Source organism: Chanodichthys erythropterus, chromosome 3, assembly GCF_024489055.1.
Source record: "Chanodichthys erythropterus isolate Z2021 chromosome 3, ASM2448905v1, whole genome shotgun sequence".
NCBI classification, from domain to species: Eukaryota; Metazoa; Chordata; class Actinopteri; order Cypriniformes; family Xenocyprididae; genus Chanodichthys; species Chanodichthys erythropterus.
Window position 1 is genome coordinate 43,534,706 of NC_090223.1, and position 15,209 is coordinate 43,549,914.

The following is a 15,209-nucleotide window of genomic DNA, read 5'->3' on the forward strand; positions in this document are numbered from 1 at the left end:
CACAACTGACATATTTTATTTTTTATGTGTGTAAATCACCCACTCTTATCAGATCAACGGAGCATTTTACCCAGTGGGTTGTTTCAGGTATTCTTAAAAATATATATATATGAATCTCTGAAATACAAGCTTCTCAGTCACATTTGTTTTGACATTTGGAAAGATCTGTTTAGCTAATTAATGTAGCAATTAAACTTCTTTTTTTTCTTGTGAAAACTAGCATTCATTTAGAGAACTTTGACTCATTCATATCCCTGTGTGTATTTTTTCAGTTCAATAGAATGAGCCTCTTAAATACAACCTAGTGCTACAATACTGAACAGTTCATTATGTGGTATCTATCTTGTTCAGGAATATAGGCTATTTATTAACTTTTTTTACAACAGTTAGTTCTATATTTGCCCATTTCTAGACAGTGACTCTTTCTTGAAATGTACATGGTTACACTAGGAGGTGGCAATGAGAGTCATTATGAATGAGTCACTTGAATCTTTCATTCAACCAATTCATTCAACCACTCAGTGCGTCCCAATTCAGGTACTTATGCACTATTCTATGATGTTTTTAGGTATAAATGCATTCACACTGAAAATTCCAAAAAGAAAAAGTGCACTTTTAATACCAGGATTTTGCAATAAAATAATGGTAAAAACAAAGTGTGGAATGTTGGACGCTTCATGCACTCAAATGATGCAGCTTTAATCACATATTGGAGGAGGAGAGGGTATCAGACTCCGTTGTGAAATGACAAAATAACCTTATACAATTCACACACTACGTGGATGAGTACATAGTGCATAAGTGCATAGTGTGTAAGTGCATAGTGTATAGTGCATCGTTTGGGACGCAACTACTGAATGTCGAATTTCACTCTCTTCATCAATGAGTCATTGAATCATTTACTCAAAAACATTGAATTGATCATCAAATTTGTTTATCAAATCAAACTAGAACAAAAACAGACACAGTAACTGGCAACATTATGTCTAAAATGTAAGTTACTCAATATTACGTCTTGTTTATTGAATGTTGCATAAAAGCAATATCACACAATCATGCTGCCTTCTCCTTCAATACCTTTTTAGAAATATTTGCTCTGTTCACACTGCAGGTAAATGTGTCCCAAATCTGATTTTTTTTTGCCCACATGTGACTCATATCTGTTTTCCCCATGACGAACAGTACAAACCACATGGAATCTGATCTTTTCAATTCCGATTTGTGCCAATTACATATGTGGTACTAAATCCAATACAGATCAGGTGTTTTGTAATGCGACCGCAGTGTGAACTGTCAAATCAGACTTCATGCAATTTTTACATCACTCGAGATCAACATTCATCATGGGAGTCTATTCAAAGATTTTACATACACAACGTTCTCAAGACAGTTGCGAAAGCTGGTCAGTAGAAGGACAGTGATGTGTCAGAACTTGTATTTCAGAGACAGCTCTATAATACAAGCAAAACATGAGGGCTGTATCTTAAAGTTTCAAAATTCTGCTCTCTTTTGTCACATCTTTGTCTTTTTTTCATATTGCCTGTGCATAATTTTCGCTGGCTACCACTGCAGATCACACTATAAATAAACGCGTAATCGCTTACTTTAATGCCCTCCGTGTTTACATCCATATGACAGCGAGCTGTGCGTGTTGCCAAGTCTCAGATTTTCCCACAGAATTGGGTTACTTTTTCACTATTGCCACGGGTTGTTTTGCAACTCCATGGGTTGGAGTGACCACACTAACATGATATTTAACCCTCGAAATGTGATTACCAGGATACCCAACACAATGTGATTGGCTAGTTTTGGACTAGTTTTGAGAAGCAATTGAGTGGATTTTGTTGTAAAAACCCGGTTCGTATTGTTCTTCTGCGCATGCAGGTCAGTTCAGAACCATGATCTGTCGGAAATATAATATTGGCCACAATTGAAACAACAATGTGAACAGCTATACAAAAAAAAAAAAAAAATCAGAATTGAGCATTACGGCTCGCAGTGCGAACGTAGCCTTTGTTTCTAGTTCTAATGTGACGTTTTTGAATTGACGGAGCTTTGGATATATATTTTGACTACAAGATCCTTAGTCCGTGACGTTGGAAAGTAGTTCCACACAAAAGAAGGTCTTTGGGACATCCCTTGTTTTTTCCTTACTGTGCTGATATACAGCCATAACACACCCTTGCTTGAGTGATATTGATTTAGTTCAACTTTATGATTCACAGCTCAATTGTAAAGTTCATTCCCTAAGGATACATGCTACAAAAAAGTTAATTTTCTCCCAATTTGTAGAATCAATATATGATACGGGTTTCATTTTAAATCTTTTTGTGTAACTTCATGAAGTTATTTGGTGCCATTGATAACATAAAATGTACTGCTTGATCACTTGGATAATTGTATTTACAATCAGCAAACTCAACGAGAGCAATGGCCCTTAACATTCAACTGCTACAAAGCTCTGAAAACAATCTGTGTTTGTGTTTTCATTACCTTCATAATTATTCTAATTGATAATAATACTAATATTTGTGTAATTAAGAGACAATGTGTACTGATTGTTCTTAATTAAAGAAGTAAAATTTATTTTTGATCGCTTTCCAGAATCATTAAATATCACTTTGTTGCAGTTTATTTTAATTCCCAGCAATATACTTAGCTTTAGGTCAACAGCTTTACATTCATGCTGACTTCATCAGGAATAAATTTCTTCCATTTTTTTCTTCATTCTTCAAATGTCTAAATTCTAATTCATTTTCTATTCCATTACATCTGAACTCTGGCAATAATAAGTAGCAATCCATTTGACTCTTGATGAGATTTGAAATGCATCTCAATCTTGGGCTGATCCCAAATGAAAACCTATATATAAAATTATGAACATAGAGAATGAACATTTTGTGGCTCTGTCCAACTAAGCCTTGCCTTTCTGCTTAAAATATCCTTCTATGTAAAAAGGTTTCACGAACACTAGGGATGTACAAAAAACATATTTTCAGTCAAGATTAGTAACGGAGCTGAAAAATGTCACCCAAAAATGAAAATTATCCCATGATTTACTCACCCTCAAGCCATCCATGTATATGCCCATCTTCTTTCAGACAAACACAATCGGAGATATATTTAAAAATATCCTGGTTCTACCAAGCTTTATAATGTGAATGGGGTGCGAGATTTTGAAGCCCAATAAAAGTGCATCCATCCATCATAAATATAATCCATACGGCTCCAGGGGGTTAATAAAGGCCTTCTGAAGCGAAGCGATGGGTTTTAGTAAGAAAAATATCCATATTTAAAACTTTATAAACTTAAATAACTAGCTTCCTCCAGATGACCAAATTTCTTAATAATGTTTCATGAAACTGGACCCTGATTCTTAAAACTAGTTCTTGGTTTCTTTGGTGAACCCAAAATGGTTTGTATATGGCATCGCTGCAAAAATCTCATTTTAGAATCTTTGTTTTTGAAAGAGAATAAGTTAAGCTGGGTTTAGGCTTGAGATGGGATAGAAACAGAATGCAAGGGGACTAGAGATGCATTTTTAAAAACTAAACACAGCATGATACATTACATAATGCCCACACTCTAAAAAATGCTGGGTTAAAGACAACCCAAGCTGGGTAAAATATGGACAAACCCAGCAGGTTGGGTTAAAAGGCACCTATTATGCCCTCTTTCACATGATGTAATATAAGTCTCTGGTCTGGTCAAGTTTCAGCTTAAAATACCCCACAAATTTGCCCCTATTTGAGAGTGAGCAAAAACATGCCTTTTACTATATTAATATATTGCTGGCTAAAAAAATAAATCCAAAATTGGTTGAAAAAAATGGCTGGGTGAAAACAACCCAATCCCTGGTTTTGTCCATATTTAACCCAGCAGTTTTTAGAGTGCAAGGACCAAATCAAAAAGAAAGAAAGCAAAAACTAATCACACTTGGATATTGATTAGTTGGTTGTTGAGTTTGCCATTGTGATCCATCCCTAATGATTATTATGACACTTAAAAAACAATGACAATTAAAGAAGGTATTGATGCATTTTGTATATTTAAAACCCTACTAATTACAGATTGTTCATGATTGCTTTGACATACTCTGACAGGCCTTACTGATAACATAATGGCACACATCTTGTTAATTGTGATGAGATGTGGTTTAGTAAAGTACCAATAGATGCTCACTGATGCCTTCGGCATGACTTTGTGTTTTTAAGAAAACAAGATTTTCTTAAAGTAAAAGCTTACATTAAACTACCAAATGATTACATATTTAGCAAATATCATACTGTGATTTTTTTTTTCATTAACTGCATTCATTCATTGTTTGCTGAATCTTATTACTATGAAGAGTTTGTAGTATCTTTTTGAGATATGATTTGAAGTGTCAAATCCAGCCATAAAAATTAATTCAGTTCGCAATTAAATGGAAACGCAATCAAAGTTTGAATAATACAATCAAGGAAATAAAATAACAGCTAATTTACCCAACCGTACTCATGGAAAAACACTTCATAATTGCATTAACCTTTATAAAAACAACAGACATAATTATTAACCTTGCTTTAAAGCAGCACATGAAAGGGAACTGAAAAAAAAATATGTTAAGCAGCACTGACACATTTGTCATGCCAGGAATTGTACTCATCATTTTAATTTAGAAGATAGGGGGCAATTCCTCAACTTTGACATGAAATACTATGTGGTATCCTTCACCTGGACGAGCTGGCAGCGCTGAAGCTGTGAAATGAATGTCTGCTCTTGCATTACATGCATTCACAATGATTTGTGTACAAATCAATAATCAAAATGGTGGCAGCAGGGCTCAACCCCCCAGTTGCCCCCAGTAGTTCATATTTTTTACTTGTGCTGCCAATATTTTCACTTGCCCCTCCACAAAAAAAAAAAAAAAAAAAAAAAAAAATATATATATATATATATATATATATATATATATATATATATATATATATCATCCAGCCCTAAAACTTGTACAGTTTTGTCAGTATTTATTTAAAAACACAAAATTATGCAGAATATAACATGGTAAATATTTAATTGATGAGTTGTCAATACAATATATAACAATACAATATATAGGGTATGATTTTACCCCAAAAGTCAAAATGCTGACAAAAATTATAACTGAAAATCCATGTTTCTCTGCCTGGAGTCCAGTAGTTTCCAGAAGTTGAATTGCAGCTATTCACTGCTTCTCTTTTCTTTAGCTTTTGGCAGTCTGTAAAAATATACCTCAAATTTCCTGTCAAATCTAATTGTACAGTCAATTGCAAAGCTCTTTCCCTTTTTGAATGTGTTTTTGTGTGTTTTCATGGCATTCATGCTGAAAACCAATGCTGCCACTCAGTCTTTCTGCCAGTCTTTCTGGGTGTAACCGCAGTCACAATGGCTGACGGTGACGTCATGTGCATACCCTCTATACACCACACAAAACCAAATTTTTTAAGTTTGAAAGTCATTAAAAACCCATGTACAGTATATGAAACTTGACTCTCTCATCTAAAGTAGTATATTCTTCAGATACAGAAGGACACCACAGAAAATGAAAAATTTAGCAGTTGCTGATTGCACAGATGGCGAAGCAATGAAATTTAAAAGATTACAGCCATAAATGAGTCGGGTGGATGTGTCTGCTGGCACATCTAGCAGATGATATACAGGGAACTTTCTTGTGGATGAAACTACATTTACCTTCACAATGTTGTGGCACAAACATCATTAGCCCAGAGACCTTTCTAGATGCACGGCAGGGGGATTGTGCACCTGCTACTGCTTGAAAAACTCCCTCTCTGCCCGGGCGTTTGGTTTTAAGGGCATTGTGGTCCTCTGCCAGACCCAAGCAGCCAAAAATTTCAACTGCCAGCAGAAGTTTATGATTTGAAACAAATATAAACACCTGCAAAAGGCTAGATTTGCCCAGGTTTTTCTGCATCAAAATGAGAGCCAAGAACATTTTAGTGTATAATAGGCAGCTTTCGTTCAAACATAAACTGTGACCGTAGACAGTACTTACTGTTTTTTGGCTATTCTAAAAATAAAAACGACAGCAGCTTTGAGATCTAAAAACCTAATCTTAACACTCAAATTTATATTGCCATGTTAAATGAAACGAAAAGGTTAACATGTCAACCTCGTTCCAATATGCTAGCTCCGATAATGCTGTTGGCTCCTCAATTCAGATCAATAATATCTAGCCCATTCCCAGAACAGTGCTGGGCGCTCTCCAAACATCAAAAGACCTTGACATAGGACTTGGGATCTGGCTGACACTGCATGCACCTCAACAACTTTGCTGAACCTTTAGAAATTAAATAAAGTATATACGTTTGAAGCATGCAATAAAAGACTGCAACCTTAAATTACGGTAACTACACTCCTCCACACACACACACAAACGTTGTCTGCTTTACCATTTCTAGACTGAAATTGAGTCAATGCATCCACTTAAGAGTACTGTCTCTGTATGTTCAAAGTTAATTAGTAACCACAGAAGTGTACTTTGGAGCATAGCTCTGAAAGCATTCACATATAAATAAGATTAGTCATTTAATTTATTCTTTCAATGGTGCATTTAAAGATATGAGATATTAAAGGATTAGTTCACCCAGAAATTAACATTTTGTCATAAATCACTTGTAAGACCTTCGTTCATCTTCAGAAGACAAATTAAGATATTGTGAGGCCTCTATTGACAGCAAGATAATTAACACAATTGCCCAGAAAGCTACTAAAGACATATTTAAACAGTTCATGTGACTACAGTGGTTCAACCTTAATGTTATGAAGTGACGAGAATACTTTTTGCACGCCAAAAAAACTGAACGACGACTTTATTCAACAATATCTAGTAGGGGTGTAACGATACGCTCAGGTCACGATACGATACGTATCTCGATACTGAGTTCACGATACGATACGTATCACGATATTTTGAACAAAATGAAACTGAAATTCAAACAAGATTTATTAAAAAAAACATTAACAAATTTCAATAATTGTCCTTGTTGTACACACAAGATCACATTTCAATAAAATAAATAAATATAAAATTTTAATAAAAACCTTTTGTATTCAAATTAACAGTTGAATAGGGCTGTCTGTCACTAAAAAATTTTTTTTAAATTTAACATGAACTTAGAATTATGAATAGGGGCCGTTCACATATCGCATCTAAAAACGCGTGGAAGGCGCGGCCGCACCGCTTCTCCTTCTTTCCAAAGCGCTTGCGCTCCCGTGGCATCGGTCGTTGCTATGCAACCTTGAACTGGGCTCTACAAGAGGATCAGGATGTTTCTGCAAAGGATAAATGATTTCTAGCCCTTGCATTAATTTTACTACGAGATATATTAAGATATAAAAACCACCATGTACAGCTATGATCAGCTGTTCGGCTGAGCTTTTGATGTTTTGTTACGAAAGGCCATAGCTGATCGGTTGATTCTTGTCACACGACCTGCGTCGCGCTTGCGGCATTCTGAGAAGTTGAGAATTGCATGCGCATCGCGACCGCGTTGATCCCATTATGAGCGCGCCTGCCGCGCGGCTACATTTGAAAATAATAACTGACTTGCACGCGGAAAAGACGCAATATGTGAACGGCGCCACAGAACTTAAAGCAAAGCATCGCAAGCGTCTTTTGCTTTTCTGTGAGCACAGCTGTTGCTGTGCACTGCAGTGAAAGAAAGCCACGACTTTTCTCACGCGACCATGCAAGAGACTGACATGAGAAACGTTTAAACCTGCTTGCAAGATTCAATGTGTGCCCGAAACACTTACTGAACTAGAGAGCTGATTGAGACACACCATCTACGATAAATCGTTACATTCCCTTATACTTATAGTAATTATTAAATTGCGTATCGCGATTTCGATTCCATATCGCATATCGTTACAGCCCTAATATCTAGTGATGGGCGATTTCAAAACACTGCTTCATGAAGCTTCGAAGCTTTACGAATCTTTTGTTTCGAATCAGTGGTTCGGAGCGTGTATCAAACTGCCAAAGTCATGTGAACCATTGAAATTTCGAAACATTTCGAAACACTTATTACGTAACGAAGCCTCGTTTACTGAAATCACGTGACGTTGGCAGTTTGATACACGCTCCGAACCACTGATTCAAAACAAAAGATTTGTAAAACTTCGAAGCTTCATGAAGCAGTGTTTTGAAATCGCCCATCACTAGATATTGTTGAATAAAGTCGTTATTTTTTAATTATTTATTTTTTTGGCGCACAAAAAGTATTCTCGTCGCTTCATACATTAAGGTTGAACCACTGTAGTCACATGAACTGTTTTAAATATGTGTTTAGTAGTTTTCTGGCCATCTGAAAGTGTTAATTGTCTTACTGTCAATGGAGGCCACACTGAGCCATCGGATTTCATCAAAATATCTTAATTTATGTTTCGCAGAAGAACAAAGGTCTTAAGGCCTTTGCAGACTGAGTCCAAAATTTTCGCATGCGTTTTTTCGTATTCGTAATCCTAAAAATTCGTCACGAACAGAGACCTTGCACACTGAGTCCAATGCTTATTAATGAAAACATTGTGAAAAAAAAAAAGCAAAACAATACAAAATGAAGTCTTCAAGCAGTGAGCACGATTTAGTTGTCCTCGCTCTTCTTAAAAAGAGAAAACGAAAGAGGAAATACTGGGTCGATCCAATCCTGAGATTGCATAGAGAGGAAGGAGACTTCCACCTCATCAAGGAGCTACGTGATTATCCTGAGCGTTTCAAAGTTTACTTCAGGATGTCAGTGGCTCAGTTTGATGCTTTGCTACTGGCACAGTCTGACTATTTTGTCTCCTTGTGTTCCACACTTTGTTTGTCACACAGTGCTGCTGTTTTGTGCTGTAGACGACGTGGATCAACTTGTCAGATGGGCATTCTGGATTTTTGCGTTTGCGTACAGTGGCTCTGAATTGTCAAAACGTCTCTCAAAATGCATGCCACAGATGCGAAAAACGCAGAATATCGAACCTGATCTGAATATTTTTATGATGGACGAAAGTCTCGGAGGCAGTGTGCAAACGTGATTGACATAACGTGAGGTCGAATTTATTTTTTAACGTGCGAAAGTTTCGCATGCGAATTTCGGACTCAGTGTGCAAAGGCCTTTACGGGTGTTGAACGACATGAGGGTGAGTAATTAATGTCAGAATTTTCATTTTTGGGTGAACTAACCCTTTAACTCTAAAGATATTCAAGGAATATACCTTAAGCTGACACACTTTTCCTATAGGCCTATATCTTCAGTAAGCGTTCATCTTAAAGGACAAAACAACACACAAAACAGAACCTCACACTTGAATAAATCAAATATAGTCATATGTCAAAGTAAATTACATGGATATTATTCCAGTTTCTTGTTGTCTAGAATTTAAAAAACAAATCACCATTTTATTTGTACCTAAAAGCAAGTTTTAGGCTTCAGATTCACATTTATAGCTTAATCTAGTTAGCAGCTGGTTAAAACTCCTTTAACTGAACATCTGTTGTTGTTGTTGTTTTTTATGGTGCCTTCAGAAATGCAAATAGCACAAGTGACAAAAATACATGCATTGTGGGTGGAAAGAGCTTAAAGCAGGATAAGGTTTTAATTCATGAGAATTTTGCCATCTTTTTTTTTTTTAGATCATTTATCCTTTTGATTACGAGAAGAAAATGACTCTAATCTGTGGAGTATTAAGGAATTAAAAATGTTCTTTTTAATGAGGCATGCTGTTTTGGTTATTTTTCAATAAAAATAATTTGACAGAGGAATAAAAGGGCCTGTCATTAGTCACACATGGCTGATCATTTCTATTATACCCCCAATGTCTAAAATAACAAATTCTTAAAAAAAAAGGAACCAATTCTGAAAAGACCAGTTCTTTTTTATGCTCATCGGCATCATCACATCAAAAAAGTACTTTAATATCACGTTACATAAAGCAAACCTACATCTAGGCCTGGTTTCACAGACAGGGCTTAGATTAAGCCAGGATTGGCTTAATTGGACATTTAAGTAACTTTTATAAACTTTTATAAATGTGCTTTAGAAAAAAACATTACTGGTGTGCATCTTGAGGCAAAACAAAGACACTGACATAAGATGCATTTTAGTCTGGGATTAGGTTTAAGCCTTGTCTGTGAAACCGGGGGCTAGAGTTCTTATAACAGCACTAACCAGTAACTTTCTTTTCTCAGCATGCCAACTGTTACTCTTGTCCCCAAGTGCCCCACTATGCATATCATATACCCTGATGAGAAACATTGCAGAGGGAATCACGGCCAAGCGATGCATATGCCATCTGTGACCATGCATGCAGTCTGACCTAATGACTCCTCTATTGTTCAGGTTCAGAGATCTCAGCTCAACCGTCTGTTGCACAGACAGACAAATATTTGACATTCCATTATCATTGAAATCAAGTGTAGCAGCTTTATGACATCAGTGTCAAACACATTGATCATGCACCATTCATAATTTCCAATATGACACTATTAGGTCGATCTATAGAATTTAGGTGATTCTTCCAGTAGGAGAACTTTTTGTCCTCACATCTAAAATCCTGTTTCTCATTTTAAAGAACAAACAATATGTTAAATATGTTAGAATTTCTCCAAACTTCCCCTCTTCAATAAATGATTAGGGGAAAAAAATGCTTAAAATCAGATCAATTTTACTTTGCATTTGATATTGATGTGTACAATTCGTTTTTCAAAACTCCTGTCATTAAAGGAGTAGTTCACTTATGAATGAAAATTTTCTTATAACTGACTCACCCCCATGTCATCCAAGATGTTCATGTCTTTCTTTCTTCAGTTGAAAAGAAATAAAGTTTTCTGAGGAAAACATTCCAGGATTTTTCTCCATATAGTGGACTTCAATGGGGTTTAACAGGTTGAAGGTCCAAATTACAGTTTCAGTGCAGCTTCAAAGCATTTGACACGATCCCAGATGAGTAATAAGGGTCTTATCTAGCGAAACAAGTGGTCATTTTCTAAAAAAAATAAAAATGTATATACTTCTTAACCACAAATGCTCATCTTGCACTAGCTCTGCAATCTGCCACGCATGACATAATCATGTTGGAAAGGTCAATCGTGACGTAGGCGAAAGATACGGTGTCTATAGAGCGAACATGCAAAGATTAAGCTAAACGCATTTTACAAAAACAAAGGTAAAACAACGATTTCGGATGATTTTGAAGTTAAAGAAGAAAATTAGATAACGTTTTTCGCCCTACTACCGCCCACGGCACAGAGCTAGTGCAAGATGAGCATTTGTGAATAAAAAGTATATACATTTTTAATTTAAGACTCTTATTCCCTGTCTGAAACTGAAACTGCAATTTGGACCTTCAACCCACTGAACCACACTGAAGTCCACTATATGGAGAAAAATCCTGGAATGTTTTCCTCAAAAACCTTAATTTCTTTTCAACTGAAGAAAGAAAGACATGAACATCTTGAATGACATGGGGGTGAGTAAATTATCAGGAAATTTTAATTCAGAAGTTAATTACTCCTTTAAGTTTTTCCATAAAACTGTAGCGTTATTTGATTATGATGACTTTAATGCAAAATACCAAGGGGCGTGTTCCTGCAATATTTTTTTTTTTTTTTTTTTTTAAAATGACTAAAAGCTCACTACCAACGGTTTACATTTAATTCAAAATTTTAACTTATTTTAATTTCAGATTCAATCAATTCCAATCAATTTTAATAGTATACATTCAAAGCTAAATGGATGCTAGCTAGACAACGTATGTTAGCATGTACGTTCACGGCTTAATCAACTTTTTCTCTAAAAATGGGTCAAATAAAAAAATAGCAAAACTCCACACCATCACATATCACACCAAAATCCACTTAAATATGACCAAAGCCATTTCAGGAAGTGATACACGTTTTTCAAGGAGTCAAAAGTGCCTCTATAGCTGCAGATTCACCGTATATCAGAGTATACTGAACTGTTCTATACGAAGCTGCTGTGTCATATTCAAAACTTACCTTGTGTGACCGCTCTCAACACGTGGACGTGAATGCAGAAAAACGCCCACCAACTCCAAGTGCACAACGCAAACTTTCTCCTTCCATTCCCGCTCGCAATCCTCCCGGAGAACCGTGTAAAAATCTTGGAAGAAGCGCTCCTGTGCTCACACATGATGGCATTCCTGTCCAGGCGTGTGAGAAGTGATGTTGAGTAAGTGCGCGCTGTGGCTTTACGGGAGCCGTTGCCTCCAGAGTAAACACTGTCCTCCTCCACAGCCGTGTTGTGTCTCCCAGGTCTCTGTGCTTTAGACAGACCTGTGAATTTTCTCTCTGTGGGATCAGATCCACTGGCGCCCATTCCGGTATCGCGCGCGCGCTCCGTTTCGCTCTCCGCAAGTTTAACTCTTATCCACGGGAACTGACAATTAGAAAACGTGCATTCTGCCCAGTCGAAAGTTCCTGGCAAATAATGTGCTTTTCATTAACAGTAAAATTAAGACACTGCGCGTGAAGCCCGCCAAGGCGCGCGCTCACTGCTCACACGTCATTACGCGTTTATAAATATGCTGTAATTAAATGTAGCCTATGCATTACACTGATGACACCACACTGATTCACTTTACATGATCCCGTCAGCCTTTTTATTTCTTGCGAATTAAAGTCTCGTAAATAGTATTTATTAAGCCCACTTTAAAAGCACACTCACTCAATATACATCCCCTCAAGTCTCATTTTCGATCCGCTCTCACTTTGCAGATCCAGTTGCATGCAGTGCTGCTCCTCCTGTTATTTCAACATGTTGGAGGAACTGCAAAGAAACCCATAACCAGCCAAACTATCAACTACCAGTCGACTGATGTACACTATCGACAAGGATCCATACGGTTGCATGCAGCTACGTAAACCCAGTCAAAGACACTCAAAAACTGTATGCGTACTAATATGAGCTCTCTTAAATTCACCGGCAGTGCCTGATGAAACGTCGCAGCGAATATGCTTATAGAAGCAAATCAATAAATAGATATGTATATCGCAAGGTATCCCAGGTGCTCCGGCGTACTTTTGAAATGCCCTGCGAGCCAAAGCAACAAGCGGCTGATCGTTGTGTACGTGTGAGCAGAGCTCCGGCTCACAGCGAACTGAAGCGAGGGAAATGTAGTGTACAGGTCCAGCGCACTTACAGCAACTTCCATTGAGAACTGCAGCCGCGCTCCCTCTCACTCACTCACTCACCTCCGCCCCACTAAAGACTCATTGGCTGCTGCTGGAGGCAATACTTTATACACTCCTAGTGTTGCAGCAATGACATATATTCGCTTGTATATATATATATATATATATATATATATATATATATATATATATATATATATATATATATATATATATATATATATATATATATATATATATAACGGGTGCGAATTATATGGAGCTTAAATATATCGCCTTAAATAAATCTTAAGAGATATCAAAACAAACTGTTGTGAGTGGGGGGCTCTACAAATGTAACTGTTAATATTAAAAAAGGCACAATTCAGTAGCATTTTAAACAACTTTTCAGTAGCCTAACCTAAAAAGCATTTGCGAATAGAATCGCCTTCACCTTCGAAGTGACCATATTTATTTTATTTTTTTTTTTTATGGAATATTGCAGAGTAAATGATTTATCCATGCACATTATACTTAAAATAAGTCATGTGCCCTTGTAATCTTTAAGCAAAATACTGTAGCTTCCCGTCTCTCTTGCAGCGACATCTTCTCTGATGACTTGTGAGGGCTGGACAACCTGTCACTCACATGACATCACAGCAATAGCAAACCGCAACCATCCAATCAATTCCTCATTGATAAAATCAAGTCCCGCCCTACATTTTTTTCTTGTTCGAGAAGCCGTTTTACTCGGATATACTTCACAATATGGAGGAAAAGACTAACTTTTGATTCATGCTGACTTTAAGTAACCAACCACATCAACAGTAGCTATGTCACTCATGTACCATCAGTTAGGATCAGTACTGAATATTAAAATAAAAGTATAAAATGTATGTGTTTTTAAAAAAAAAAAAAAAAAAAAAAAAATTCAGGGAGGACACATTGTGGTTGGCATGAGAGAAACCTCAACAGACTGAACATCAAGGTCAAATTACTTTTCCCTTTTTATCTTTTTTACCCCTGGATGTCATTGCAAATCAAAAACTATATTTAGGTTTTAAAAAAAAATAAAAATTTGGTTGCCTCGACTAAATCGATTTTAAAGGGATGGTTGATTATGATTTCACTTTATTACTTTAGTTAGTGTGTAATGTTGCTGTTAGAGCATAAACAACATCTGCAAAGTTAAGACGTTCAAAGTTCAAAGCAAAATTAGATATTTTCTTTTAAAGAATTCTCTGTTTAAGGACTTCAATAAACGGCTGGTAGAAACTACAACACTAACCCTAAAATTTACATAAACCCTGCCCCTGAGAACATGCAAACAAAGGAATGAGGATATGTTATTGCATTGCAGTATGTAACACAAATGCAATAGCATGTCATAAAAGCAAGATATACCTGACTATAAGACTATACCTGTTCAGTCTTCATGCAGCATATATTCTCTGGCACTGTACAACAGTTCCCACATGAGCGATTTATAGATTATCATGACAGAATATGCTAATCAATGACTTTAAGATAGTTAACTCCACATCAGCTACATAAATTCATCAACTGACCGTTTAGAAACGTCCTGTTGCGTTCTACATGTTGTCACTTCTTCTTGAGTCTCTCCATCATTGTCCGACTCCGGTTTGAACATAAAAGGCTGAACAGTTTCTGACATTTTTGGAGTTGCTAACATGAGATTTTGAAACTCCGCCCTCTTCTTGGGAGCAGCAGCACATTTACATTTAAAGGGAGACACACAAAAACTGAGTGTTTTTTGCACACCCTCAAAAGGCGACAAATTTAAAGGGGACCTATTATTCCCTATTTTACAAAATGTAAAATAAGTCTCTGATGTCCCCAGAGAATGAAAAGTGAAGTTTTAGCTCAAAATACCCTCTAAATAGCATGCTAAAATTGCCACTTTTTGGGGTTGAGCAAAAATGTGCCGTTTAAGTGTGTGCCCTTTAAATGCAAATGAGCTGCTGCACTCGGCCTAAGAGGGCAGAGCTTCAAGAGCTGATTCTCCGGTGTCAGGATTCAGTCAGGATGCACTATAACA

The 15,209-nt window shown here is 36.6% G+C and overlaps 1 protein-coding gene across 3 annotated transcripts in view; it reads right to left on the minus strand.

Moving 5' to 3' along the window:
* Positions 1–13,172, minus strand: part of sdk1a (sidekick cell adhesion molecule 1a) — a 349,997-nt gene extending 336,825 nt beyond the window's left edge. For all 3 annotated transcript variants that reach the window (XM_067382425.1, XM_067382423.1, XM_067382422.1), the window contains exon 1: positions 12,017–13,172. In XM_067382425.1, coding sequence (XP_067238526.1) covers positions 12,017–12,356 — 340 coding nt within the window. In that variant the 5' untranslated portion in view covers positions 12,357–13,172. The remainder of the gene's footprint in view (positions 1–12,016) is intronic.
* Between the last annotated feature and the right edge of the window lie 2,037 nt (positions 13,173–15,209).